This window comes from Neomonachus schauinslandi, chromosome 12 (genome assembly GCF_002201575.2).
Source record: "Neomonachus schauinslandi chromosome 12, ASM220157v2, whole genome shotgun sequence".
In the NCBI taxonomy this organism is placed as follows: domain Eukaryota; kingdom Metazoa; phylum Chordata; class Mammalia; order Carnivora; family Phocidae; genus Neomonachus; species Neomonachus schauinslandi.
In genome coordinates this window covers 14,058,009-14,071,961 of record NC_058414.1, presented here as the reverse complement: position 1 = coordinate 14,071,961, position 13,953 = coordinate 14,058,009, and the positions used below count along the sequence as shown (strand labels likewise).

At 43.6% G+C, this 13,953-nt stretch overlaps 1 protein-coding gene across 1 annotated transcript in view; it reads left to right on the top strand.

The window, feature by feature from the left end:
* The window catches only part of LOC123326401 (POU domain, class 6, transcription factor 2-like), a 177,101-nt gene that overhangs the window by 100,141 nt on the left and 63,007 nt on the right, over nucleotides 1-13,953 (top strand). The window contains exon 2 of the mRNA XM_044920213.1: nucleotides 12,717-12,808. Coding sequence (XP_044776148.1) covers nucleotides 12,717-12,808 — 92 coding nt within the window. The remainder of the gene's footprint in view (nucleotides 1-12,716; nucleotides 12,809-13,953) is intronic.

Below are 13,953 nucleotides of genomic sequence, written 5' to 3'. Positions count from 1 at the left end.
TAGCCTGAAGCTCTGTGACTGTTATCTTTCTCTGGGGTCTTTCTGGGATCCCTTCTTGATTGGATTGGTTCATTCTAAATAAGGAATTTTATCCAACCACCATATTCCACTCATAAATTCTAACCCACCAAATTTTGAGGATATTTAAAGACTGTATGTAAAATTTCCAGTTTATTCTATTGGATGTTTTCTGTGCCCAGATATAATAAAGACAATGAGTACTAATGTATTTTATTCATTGTGAGAAAAACAGCTTCTCCCCCGTATTTTAATGTGATATCTTAAAAGGAACATCTAGGGATAAAAATTGGGATGTGTACTATAATCAGCAACATGGCATGATTTAATCAGGAGCCTTTTTTCTTTCTTAGTGAAACATAAAATATTCATGAGTTATATATATCAATGGCATCCGAGATTTGAAGAAATCCGTATATATTTTTAAATGATGGCATATGTTTTCTTTCACTATCTCACCTTTTCACAATTGTAGTTAGTGGTTTGCTCTCTTTCTTATTTCAGTTCCGACCTTACCGTTCTCAAGTCAAATGTAAACTCAACAAGTAGATCTTAAAAGTGTTTGGACTTAAAACCTTACAGTTATCATCTGAGTCCAAGTCATGTTTGAGAGGCACATTTTTACATTATGGGCTCTGACACAGATCCAAAAATAAGTTAATATAACAAATAGAAATTGCGACACATTTGATACTGTCATGTAATGGAGTGAAAATAATGATAAAAAACAGTACGAACAAGTTCTGCGAAGCTTTTGTTCTATTTGACTTTAAGTGGAACAAAGCCTTAAGAACAAGAGGACAACAAAATAATGCTTTGCTAAAAGGATAAAAGAATATGACCTAAGTCTATTAGTGATAGAACACTCTATGAATGCACTCAAGTTAATAGCATCTTTTAGCAATAGATACTTTTTCAATTACAGGAATGCTAAGAGATAAATAGACTGAGAGAAAAATGGTCACAGACACAGAAATCTGACTAGATGTTTGGCTGTTTGGTTTTTTATAACCAACTGTCGGGAAAAAAAAACATCTAAGCAACGATCTACGGACGGGACATGAATTTGCATTTTCTATTCTGGATCCACTTAATCACTTAATCGTATTACAGTTGCAACATATTACAGTTGCAATGTGTTGTTACCACTTCTCCGAAGAAGGTTTGGTGGCACTTGGTAACTTGTTCCTGGGGCGTTGTTCAGCATCCTTCCGCCTCTTCCCACACAGTTTTGTTACAGAGGCTCCGTGACCATAAGAGGTTGCTAACTAGGGGTGACGCTGCAATCCCATGTGACGGGATTCCTCTGGGAGGTTTTCCTTCCTGTCCTTTGCTGGGTTCTGCATGACCCCTCTTCCACCAATCTTGAGTTGCACACAAGAGTGATCGCAAATGCTACCCTTTCGGAGGATCTGTAGAAATGCAGTTTTATCTCAGCTTTAAGAGACTTAAAATGTTTATTCCCCTTTTTTAAAGTGGTGCTCTGGCTACTTTTGCAAAGAATGTGCTGTTCTGAGAGCAAATAACTGAAATGGATAGGCCAGACTCTTATCTTCACGGATCCTCACAAATGGAAAAGCGAAGATGTGGATACGGAAAGAGAAAGTGTCAGGAAAATTGCCATAAATCACAGAGCAAGAATATGGGGCTGCACATCAGTTTTGTTGTGTTTTAAAAAGGATAAATATGCTTCCCTTTAAGAATGTAGGACCCGCTCTCCCTGCTGTGAACGTCCTTGCTGGGAGCCCTCCCACAGGTTGTGGGGGGTGAGGAGTTGTCAAGGGTTATTACTGTGACAGAGTATTCCTCTTGAATGTGTTCTCCTGCATTTCCACGCACCCCTGCCCTGACTTCTGTGAGACAGGATACAACAGTCTCCTGTGAGTGTGATCAAAGTTAGGGGTTTCCGGTATATTTGTGCTTAAATGCCACCCAAGCAAAGGGAGGAAGGAAGGATGGAAGGAAGGAAGGGAGGAAGAAGGGAAGGAAGGGAGGAAAGGAGGAAGGGAGGAAAGAGAAGGGAAACAAGGAAGGGATGAGGGGAGGAGAAAGGAAGAAGAAAAGAAGGAAGGGGGTGGGCGGGAAGGAAGGACTTACTTATAAACTCAGTACTTCTCACACTTTACTGTGGGTGTGAATTACCTTGCGATTTTGTCACAATGCGGGTTTTGATTCAGTGGATCTCACACCCGGATGGGCCGGGACCTGCAGGTGTGCCTTTCTAACAAGGTCCCTGGTGATGCTGTCACTGCTGGCCCAGAGATCACGCCTTGGGAATGGAGACCCTAAGAATGCAGCTGTTTTGTAGCTAGTGCATTGTGAACATTATTTTAAGGAAGATGGGGGCGTTTATCTCTTAGGAATTTGTCAGAGTCTGTCTGGGAAAAAAATGGGGCACAGAAAAAGCTTATGCCTGGTGGGACCTGCCCTTCACCCTCTTCCCATCGTGTGTGCCCCATTTCCACTCCTCCATCACCCACTTTCCTAGACCTGGAACCTAGAGGTCTCTGGAGCCAAGTTCCACTAGGAAAATACCTGAAAAACATCATTTCTATCATGGCATTGGGGGTTTATTTGTTCTGTCTCCCTAAAACATTGGTGTTTAACGTATGAGATAGTGTAGCCTTGGAGTCTAATAGAACTGGGTTCAAATCCTGATGCGGTCACTCAGTATGTGACCATAGGTGAGTTATTTAACCTGTCTAAACCTTAGCTTACACATCTGTAAAATGGGAATGATAATCCTGATAACACGGGGATTCTATGGAGATTAAATGAGAAAATGTACACAAAATACTGAGCAAAGTGTCTGGCTCTCAGTAAGTATTCAGTAAGTGGTAGCTATTATAAGATATTTGAGCAGTAGATAGTCTAACTGATAAAGACATGGGCCTTCCATTGATCAGATGGATGAAGTCTCCTTTCTGTCACTTACTTACTGTCACTTACTTGTTACGTGAGTGAGTTAACTGCTATAAAGTTTAGTTTCCTGTATAAGTGGACATAATAATCATAAATTTACATTACAGGGGTATTGTGAGGGTTGATAAAATAATATATATAAAGAAATCAATGTATTACTTAACACATAGAACTTATTATAAAGAAAATATATCACTATCTCTAAAAATAAAGATTGAAGGAAAAGAGGGATTAGTTATTTCAGGAAGAAACATTTTCAAGAGTGTTTGTCAGACATATTTTGTTTCTGGAGGAGGATAAGGAGAGGCATACCAATTCCTTAAATCCTACCATGCCCACGAGAAGCTCCCCACTGCTCTGTGACACACCAGAGTCCCCTAACACTAAACAGACACTGTTCAAACGGAAAATGAAAAAAAAAAAAAAAAAGTCCAATGTCACGAGTTTTTCATTAGCCTAAATTTTTTTCTATTTAAAGGATTATCTTAAACACACCCATGGGGCGTCTGGGTGGCTCAGTCGGTTAAGCGTCTGCCTTCGGCTCAGGTCATGATCCCAGGGTCCTGGGATCGAGTCCCACATCGGGTTCCCTGCTCAGTGGGGAGTCTGCTTCTCCCTCTCCCTCTGCCTTTCCCCTCTGCTCGTGCTCTCTCCCTCAAATAAATAAATGAAATCTTTAAAAAAATAAAAATAAATAAATGTAAACACACCTTTTGGGGTAAGAGAGGGGCATTAAAATGCCTTTATTGTCTGATAATGACAGTTCCTGGCAGTTTTTAAAGATATTTTTGCTTGGCAAAATTAAATGCTAAGATCTTCTTATTCACACGATTATTAGCGTGCTCCTTTAATCTGACTGCTCTGTGACATCCCAGAGTCTGGGAAAGTCCATGGTCTGTGATGATCCAACCACCTGATCTTTACGTCAGAATTGCAACCACTGCAGATGGAGGACCCCAAGTTTCTGCACCGGGGTGGGGAGTGGTCTCTGAGATCTTGTACTCTGTGTATTTTATCAGAAGTGACTGTACCCTGAGGCCATCATTTCCAATTGAAATAATGACTTATTCTGTTGTCACTCATGGTTAAATCATGTTCAGGACATCAGATCAGTAGCCTCCTTGCAGCTGAAGGGTGGTGCCAAGTTCAGGCCTCTGGAAGGCATCTAGGGTTCCAGAGGAGCAGAGGGCGATGATCCACCACTGTGGTTTCCATGACACTTTGGTCCGAGCCAGGATTTGGGGCTCACATTACCATGACATAGCAATTCTGTTTGACATCCCCCCCTCCCTTTCAGGCTTGGGTTTCCGGGTATCTACATTGGGCTGCTCAGCTAAGAGCCTCAATACACCGAAACAGTCTAACATCTCCTGATGAGACTTTTGATGGGGTAGCCCTCTTGGTCTGTAGGGCCACAAAGACAGGCTTGCTGATACTCGAAAACAAACCTGAATGTTCCTAGAAGAGGCTGGAGGATGGAATATTAGAAGGACTGCAACAACCTCTACCTCCTACCATTTGAAGGCCACAGCACAAGCATGGGTGTTAGGTGGGAAAACGCGGACTAGCTTCCCTGGCTTTGGCCTCATCTTCCCACTCCAAAACACACGTGCACGCACGCGCACACACACACGCATGCATTTTCACCTAAGCTTTTAAAGCAGATTATTTAACCATTCTGACCATTTTTAAAACACATTTAAGGTCAGCTTTCAGTCATTCTTGCACGTTGTCCCGTGGGTACAACTGGGAGAACTTTAACGACAGGCCAATTATATTGCCCTGGAGTATTTAGATCATGTCCCCCTGTCGTCAAGCTAGGTGATGGTCCAGTAACCAGCTGGTCAGAAGAGAAAGGTTGTGGGGGTTTTTGTAGTGAAAGCACACTGTTCAAAAGTTAGGTCTACAGCTGAGGAAAGATATGTGACATGTTCTATATGATTTCTCTTTTGAGGGATGCATGCCCTGGCTTCCCAGTTTGGGCATAGGTAACTGAGAAGTCATAGGAAACAAAGCAATGTTTTATCTTTTCCACCAAATGATGTCTTTATGTGGTCATTGGTAGTGATGTCTAATAAATGCGCTGATGATTTGTAAGTTCAATTTCTTGCTGGGGAAAAAGACCGTATCTAAGTTCCTCTGTGGACACAAACATTATTTTCAAAATTTGTATTGATTTGGAAAAATGGCTTCCCAATATAGGTTTAGGTGCAACTTTCAAAATTGGAGGACCCTTTATGAGGAAGTCCCTTGGCAGAAAACTAGTAACCCAAAATCGTCAATGGGAGCCGACCGTGAGCCAAGGGCAGGGCCCACTTCATGGGCCTGGCAGCCTCTGAAGACACACGGGACTCCCCACCCAGCTGGCCCCCCCCGATGTGTGGGGACTAGTGCTCTGAAGCCATTGTCTTGCAATTCTTAATAATTTACCTTTGAAGTAGTGTCTTGTAAGTAAAGTCTGACGGGACAGCAAAAGCATGTGAGTGAGTGAGTGGGTGAGGGCTTGGCACCTCTGGCAGTCCAACCTCTGTCTCCTCACCTCCCCAGGACCTGCTCCCTGCCCCTGGTGCCCCAGGAGCCCTGGGAGCCTGGCTATGGCTGTGGCTCTCCCCGTTCTGCCTCCCCTGGGGGCCTGGGTCAGGTGCAGAGAAGGTCATCTGCTCAGTGTCCAACTCAGCAGACGCTTCCCACCTACCAGGTGTTTAGCTCATCCCAGCAGGGAGGTTGCAGTCCCTTGGGTCCACCCATGTGCCATGGTTTGAAACAGCACCCTCAGAAAAGAGGAGACTGACTTCCCAGTCTCATACCAGGGACCTGCATTTTTATTTTGCACTGAGCCCTGCAAATTATGTTGGCAGACCCTGGTGCAGGGTGAAGCATGGATGAAGCATGAAAGGAGGAGGCTCCACAGATAGGCATAAAAGCACAGGGTATACTCAGCCTTCTCCATGGGCTGGGCTGAGAGCAAAGACTCCATCCCTGGGTTGGAAACATCCCTGGGTTGATTTAAAAAGGCCTTGTAAAAATTAGACAAGCCATTGTGTCTAAATGGTTTCAGTTCACTTTGATACATATCTCCATCGTTTTAAGAATACCAATTCATGGGGCACCTGGGTGGCTCCGTCAGTTAAGCGTCTGCCTTCGCCTTGGGTCATGAGCCCAGGATCCTGGGATTGAGTCCTACATCAGGCTCCCTGCTTAGCGGGGAGTCTGTTTCTCCCTCTGCCTGCAGCTGCCCCTGCTTGTGCTCTCTCTCTCTGTGTCAAATAAAATCTTTAAAAAGATACCAACTCACTACAGCATACATAAACACCAACATGCATGCATATCTTCACATCCACACATAAATGCTTACATATGGTCGTACATACGTACACACTAAAGAGCTGGCCTGCAGGAGATGCGAAGGTGAGTTAGAGTCTTTGCCCTGGAAGAACTTATGTTCTTGTGGAGATAGCAGTACTCAAGGAATAATCCATACCCCAAAGCTCCCTATATGCCAATAGTATGTCGTGGAATTTTGCTTAAGTGTGTTTGATGACTCTCTCTTTTTTCATCTCTTTTCTGAGAGGAAGCGTTTACCGAAGTGGAGACCTTTACTGGCCTAGATATCACAGGAGTTCAGCTCTGCTTTTATTAGATGGATGTGAAAACAAATGATAAAAAATTGTTGCAGGGAGACTGGAGAGAGATTTAGTAAATTCTGAGAAAGGAAAAAAAAATGTCTTTATGCTCCAGCACACATAGACTAAGTCTGCTGGTAGAACAGAAGCGACTTTGGAATAATTCTGGTAGATATTACAAAAAAGTCTGCAGATAATCAAGTCCAAAAAGGGACTTGTAGGATTTCTTGTTATACTTTATCGAGATATCTCAAATCTCCCCTTGACTTCTCATGCATATGTGCAGTCTTTAAATAAATATCAGCCTTGAGGACCACTGAGCGCCTAGACCAGCCCTCAGAGAAAACTGGATTTCCCTCCACTAAAGGCTGGGGAATTCACCTGCCAGAAGAACCAAGAAGTTCATTTTTCACATGAATGTCATTAGACCTCTGTTCTCCAGGCTTCGATGAGTGAAGTTATAAGTACTTGTCAACAGGACTTGCAAAAACACACAAACCCTTACGTGAATGAATGAACGTTTAATTTCCAAGTGCAGCTTATTACTCTAAAGTCTCCAATTCCACCAGGGGTCTGGGTAGTGTTCTGAGTGGCAAATGGTGGCAGTGGCTCTAAAGAGATTTTTATAGACACACCCACTCCCTCCTTGGCATTTTGTAATCTTGAAGAAATTGGAAGAAAGGGAAGTGTAATTGAGAGGGGCCTCTGCCCTGCTTAGCTGGGTTCACATCCCAACATGAAATAATAATGCCTTCAACTGTCCATCTTATAATAAGAAACCTTGGCATCACCTCTTTGGCCGGTGAAAACCACAAACAGTGGGGAAGCAAGGTCCAAATACCAGAAAAAGCTGAGCGATCCCTGTGACCTTCATGTGATTATATCCGTGCTAACGCATAGAGGAAAGAAACCCAAACTCTCTCTCTCTCTCTGAAGAAACCAGTTTGTTAAAAATGTATCGGTCGCTAACAAGGGAATCTTAGGTACTGAACCTGGGAGGGATGCCCAGCACCGGGGAGAAAGTGAAACTGGTTTATTCTGGATGAGCAATTCATATTTGCAATTCTGGTTCCTTCTCAAAGGAACAGGATAAGGCTCCAGAAAAGAGTATAACCTCTCAGGATTAAAGATGTGATATTTGCTTCTTAAAATTACTTATTTGGAAAAATCAACTCCCGAAACGCCAAAATGGCTGGGAGGGGAGTGGCAGGGAGCATTTAATACTCTACTAGATTGTATACCTTTGTTACTTGTAGAGTAACTGGGAGGTGCCAAGCCTGGGTTTGCCTTAGTTAATGAAAACACATTGTATGAAGAAGAGGAAGAAGGGGGGAGGGGAGGGAGAGGAAGAGGAAGAGGAAGGAGAAGGAGGAGGAGGAGGAGGAGGAGGAGGAGGAGGAGGAGAAGGAAGAAGGAAGAAGGAAGAAGGAAGAAGGAAGAGGAAGAAGAGGAATTTGCAAAAGAAAACGAACCTGATATAAGGAACACAGTGAGGTCGTTCAGGAGCTCCCACCTTGAGCTGGGTGGGAGGGTAGAACTTTCCAGGCTACTTGAGGAAGGCACTGAAGGGAAAAGAACAGAGTCTGCAGAGTCTCTCATTTCTGCAGACAGTCCTATCTCTCTGGAGCAGAGAGATCTGCAGGCAGCTTGGCAGGTTTCAGATATGAGATCAACACTGGAAAGATGGTGTGGAATGACCCCATGCTCTGACAAGCAGGCATCTTAACAATTAAAAATAAGTTTTTGGTTTTTTTTAATGTTTTCTTTATTTATTCATGAGAGTCAGAGAGAGAGAGAGAGGCAGAGGCAGAGGGAGAAGCAGGCTCTCCGCCTAGCAGGGAACCCGATGCGGTACTCGATCCCAGGATCCTGGGATCATGACCTGAGCTGAAGGCAGACACTTAACCATCTGAGCCACCCAGGCGCCCCCAAAATAAGTTTTATCTGAGCGTAACTCCTACTCAGTCTTTCAGTGTCTCACCACTTAGGGACCCATCCTTTCCATAACAGACTTACACTAGGGGGTCCCAGTATCTCCTAAGAATTGACTCCTATTATATAGCTATTGAAATTTTTATATTATAACCCCTTTAAAATCCGTTTTCACAACCCTTGAATTACCTGGGAACAAATCCTAATTACAAAATTGACGTATTTGAGATGGTTCTTCCCCTTGCGAAGCTGGAAGTCAACCAGGATAAGACGGAAGAACGCTCTAGGGTGCAGGCACTTGGCAGACCAGCTCGTGCCCCACCTGCTATTCATGGAACTACTCATGCGTGGTTCCTCAGCACAAAGGAAATCCGGATTTGTGGGGGCAGCATCTACACCACTTGTCCCCTCTGTGGTCCTCAATCACTGCGGGTTTTAGAAAACATGCATGTGAGCCACCGCCATCCCTATGCGGTCCCATCAGTAGCCTCATGAGTGATGAGAACCTCTGTGTTCAAGAGGCTCCCTGAGCGATTCTGATTCTCCATCCTGAGTAGGAACTACGTGGTCCAAGCCCTGGTCTTTGAGAATTGGAAACTGTTTGCCGGTATCATTTTGTCGTATTTCCTGATCACGTTACCATGGACTAAAGGAAGCCTTCTGTGTAAACCTCTAGCTTTGTGGATTCTTACGGTTCAGTTTCATACATTCATCAAATGATACGGAATACAGTTAGGGTAGCATGGGAGGGAACATGGACCGCACACATAGGGACGGGAGTATATATTAAGTTGACTTGGGGCAGGCGAATGTCATGGGCAAACTAAATAATATTGGGGCATCTGCATGGCTCAGTCAGTTAAGCCTCTGCCTTCGGCTTGGGTCCTGATCTCAGGGTCCTGGGATTGAGCCCCGCTTCAGGTCTCTGCTCAGTGGGGAGTCTGCTTCTCCCTCTCACTCTCCCTCTGTTCTCTCTCTCGCAAATAAATAAATCTTTTAAAAATTAAATAATATTAAATACATTAAAAACAAATAAAATCTTGTAAAAGTAGTCAGCAGAATTAGCACAAACCTGTACTGTCCCATGAAATCTGCAAATCTCTGGGCTCATTTAATCCTTACAAACAGCAACCCTATGAGGGAGGCACTATTATCATCCTGGACTTCTAGAGGAGGAAGCTGATGCATAAAGAAGTTGGAAAACAAATCCAAGCTCACATACCTAGTTAAGTGGCATAAACTGAGACCCAAGCAGAGCTTAAAGTTTAAAAGAGCCCTTGCTTTTAACCCAGACACCAAAGCGCCTTTCGTCTCTAAACTGGAATCGAGGTAGAATTTGCCAATAAGCTAATAATTTAAAGATATTTCCAAGGCTTATACTAAACAAGAGTAAAGAGTCAAGTGGATGGCAATACCTGTCTTCTGTGAATTCTACTGCCCCCAGATTAAAAGCCAGACCTCTCTTTCCATTGAGTGAAGATTTCAATCGGTGCAAATGCCCTGCTTGCATTGGGGCGTGGGTGTGGAGAGCGGAGACCGTCCTGCTCTATGAAAGCTCAAAGGCGCGCCTGAGAAGTGCAGCCTATTACATTCACAACAGGCCACAGAGAACTCTCTGGGCATCCCTGATCTCAGAGAGGTAACGTGTTTCCTAGGATCCTGATCAGGAGGAACCTGCCCAGCCTGTTTAAGTTCATGTTTTCACGTCTGTGGTCGTGGAAATAGGTGACCTCAGAGTCTGCTAAGGCACAGCTATGTGCTGCTTCGAATCTCTCAGCAACCCTTAGCCAATGTCATTTATTCATTCTGACTACCGGCTTCCCCTCTCTGGCTCCGAGAAGGCCCCTGACTTGGGAGCTGCCTTCTGACCAGACAGAAGGTCTTCTGTCTTCTTTTATGGTCCTACAAGGTTAAGCATGATACATGTGTTCGGGGGAAATGGAGATGTGCATTAAGAAGAAACATTACTTTTTGATCCAGGCAGGAGAGCATACATAATCTCCTCTAAAGCCTGTGAAAGACTTCATTTTACACATGAAATTGTGTGGACTTGCCCCGTAAGGCACTGAACATGGTTTTTGAGAATCACCAGCCTCAAGACAAGCTGCCCTGTGTTGGGGAGGGCCCCCGGCAACAAAGAATAAATTGTAAGCAAATGTAATCTGTGTAAAGTTAGGGGCAGCCAACAACTTCTCGTTGATACAGATCCTGAACCTTACAATGGTATATCCTTAAGGACAAGGTCCAAAAGTGGGCCTGGTGCACATGAAAAAAATTTGAGGCCGGAGGGCCTGGCACGGTATAGAAGTGTTTTGAAATTAAGACATATATGTGTTCTAATGGTGCAGAAGGGGTTTCCCTCTGTAAAACTCTCTTTTTGCAGTCCAGTGTCAAAATCCATGCCCAGTGGGGATGGGGCAGCCACCCCAAATTTTAAATTGTCTACAAAAACTAAACCAAAGTGGGTTTTTAGCTATTTCAGAATATATCTAAGTGACCAAAAGCATTCCTTGGGGACCTGGATTTGCTCTATAAAAGTGCACAAAGTTCTAATGAGAATTTTAAGGCAAAATTGGACTTGATTATACAAGAGCGGAAAATACGACATTCACCCAGCAAAGCGCACCTTTTAAAGTGCCCTACTACTCAAGCATAATGAGTACATCGCATATAAAAAATTTAGAAGACAGGCCTCGTGCACATTATGAGGAAATTGTTGGCATCTCATGATGGGTCATCTTACCCTTGTTATTAAATGACAGCAATCATTAAAATGCCAAACATATTTTGACAGAATTCACTTTATAAAATGTCAGCAAGTCTGTGTTTTTATTAGTTTGTTCCAAATCAATTTAGAAATTTCAATAGAATGCTTGTAAGTATTCCCCAAGCAATGTCCATTCCTGACTTTCTGCACAAAAAAATATTACAAATTAATCAGATTTCCAGATTTCTGCATAATGGCTTTGCACATTTATTGCTTAATCTTATTATAAAATGCTGTTATGATTGACACATCACAGTGGAGATAGAAGCCAATTGAATAATATGTAGCAGTCAATTTTATTTGTAGCTTAATGTGCTGAAATATTTTTTTCCGCATTTCCATTATTTATAAGTCTGTCCCTTTGGAGAATATATAGAAGAGTTTGTTTTAAATGAGCCAATAATACCTTCTTTAAAATTTATAAGCATGACAGGATCATATCTTTTTTTCTTGGCCGTCCATGGCATGCCAGTAAACAGGGTTTGAATTGTCACCCACTTGCTATTCATAGGACAAACATCAGGAAAGAGGATCTCGTTAAGGGTGGCTTGGAATTGGATTTCAACCACCAAGAAAACAAAAGCTACTGAGTCAAACCCCTCAAAAATTGCAGCCGGGTCTATTTAGTTATTTTTTGTGTGCCTATTCATCTGTTTATGGTTCCTGCCGCTATCCTACCTGCTCCAGTCTGTCCTGAAACAAAGCACACGAACGCACACAGAGAAACTACACTGTTTTAAGAAGATGTGAAAGACTTGCTGTTTTGGTGGGATTTCATTTCTTGTGCTTTGGCATCCAACAGGATTCCGGCACAGGAGGGAAGCTGCGTTCGCCCTGCATAGCCCAGCGGGGCTCCCTGGAGTTAGTGTGCTGTTCCTACCATTTCCGTTAGTGCCCAGGAAACTTGCTTCGGGAGATCCCTGTGCTGTCCAGGGTATCCCCCAAGGTGACATTGAAAAAAGCTGTCTCTAGGAAAACACATTCATACGAGTTGGTGTCTGCAGTGGGTATGGAGAAAAGGCTTAAGGGTCTACAACCATATTAAGGGTTAATATAGATGTACTTGGTCATGTCTGAGATCACGCGTTCTCTGGCTTTGGGAAATTAGATTAGCTGTTGCCCGCCTGTGCATAAAGGATGCGGCTTCCCACCCGCGCAACGCATTGGCATACGCCGTGCGAACTGATGGATCATGCAAGCCTATTAGCGCGACTGATGATGGTGTCACTTTCCCCCGTCACAGCCTTCTCCCTCCCGGAATGACTGGCCATCCTGAATATCCGTTAGCATAATTTATGCAGTTGACAAGTGATTTGAGCACTGCAGCTATTGATAAACCACTCTGGCATGTCATCTGTACCTTAATGTTATGTGACATCACAGGAAAATGGGGTCATGGGCAGTTCCCGGGCTGGATCTTCTATTAAAGGGAGCACTTCTCTTTTGAATTCCAGGGGCCAGAGGAAACCCGGCTCTGTCAGACCCAGGCACTCCTGACCAACACCAGGCCAGTCAGACCCACTCCCCTTTCCCGGTTGGGCCGCAGGTCAGTATCTCTCAACTGCTTTTCCATTAGGCTGCATTTAGGATGGTTTAACCATATAAATAACCGAATAAATAGTAATGAGTTAAATCCAATCAACTCCAACAGAGCAAACACGGTGATAAATTTTTGTGTGGGAAACTGCATGACTGTATTATTTATTAAATGCCATCAAGGAAAAAGAAAGTGTTGGCAGAACTCCTCTCTTTTTAAAGGCAATGTTGGTTTTAATCATTAGGAAACTTTTTTTTTTCCCTTCTTAAAACCCACTTACCATTGTGCCATTGGTTACCATGCAGTTTTCTAGAAAGTAAAACTTTAATGACTGGAGTGTGAAGAAAATTAAGTTATTTCAACCTTACTGTAGCCATTTTTGAAATACAGGATGTGATTTAATATAAAAAAGTTAATGCAATTTTAATGCAAGTTCAGCTTATTGGGTTTGACAATACTGTACATCACATACAGCTCTTGCATTAATAAAGAAATACATTCATTATTTTTTAAAGTCCAATATTTGTTTTTTGCAGCCTGGTGTGGTTATACGGAGGTGTAGAACACAATTTTAAGAGCTGGGCTCTTGGCTGCGGTTGTTTTAGCTCTGGCATTTAGTGGGACACTTTCGGAGTTCACCTGCTTTTCTGGGAGAAGAGGCGACTATGGGAGACCGTCTCTCCCCTTTGCGGTCATTGTTCCTGCAAATTAATCACTTTCAGCACTTTGAGGGTGCACCAATTCAAGACTTGGAAACCCAAGTGTAGGGCTTGGGTTGGTCCTCACTTTTGTTCCAGCAGCCACCAAGTCTCCCTGTGGTCTCAGGTCCTTGGTGCTCAAGGACAGAAAGCCTGGGGAGGTGTCTGCTCATTTATGGAAGCCCAGAGAGGGTTCTACTGGGAATCTCAGAAGCCGGAATCTCCCGGCTATGCCTTTTCTAAAACTTTCATGCTGGTGACATTGTGTGTGTGTGTGTGTGTGCACGCGCGCGCTTGAGTGCATGCATGTGCGTGCGTGTGTGTGTGTGTGAACATACCAGGAGTGACAAACTCATGCCTCTGGGTCAGGTCAGTGCGGGACAGACCCAGACAGTGAGACGTGGTGGGCACCTTGACAAGCTGGAGAATGCATGCCCTGCTTCAACCCCAAGAATT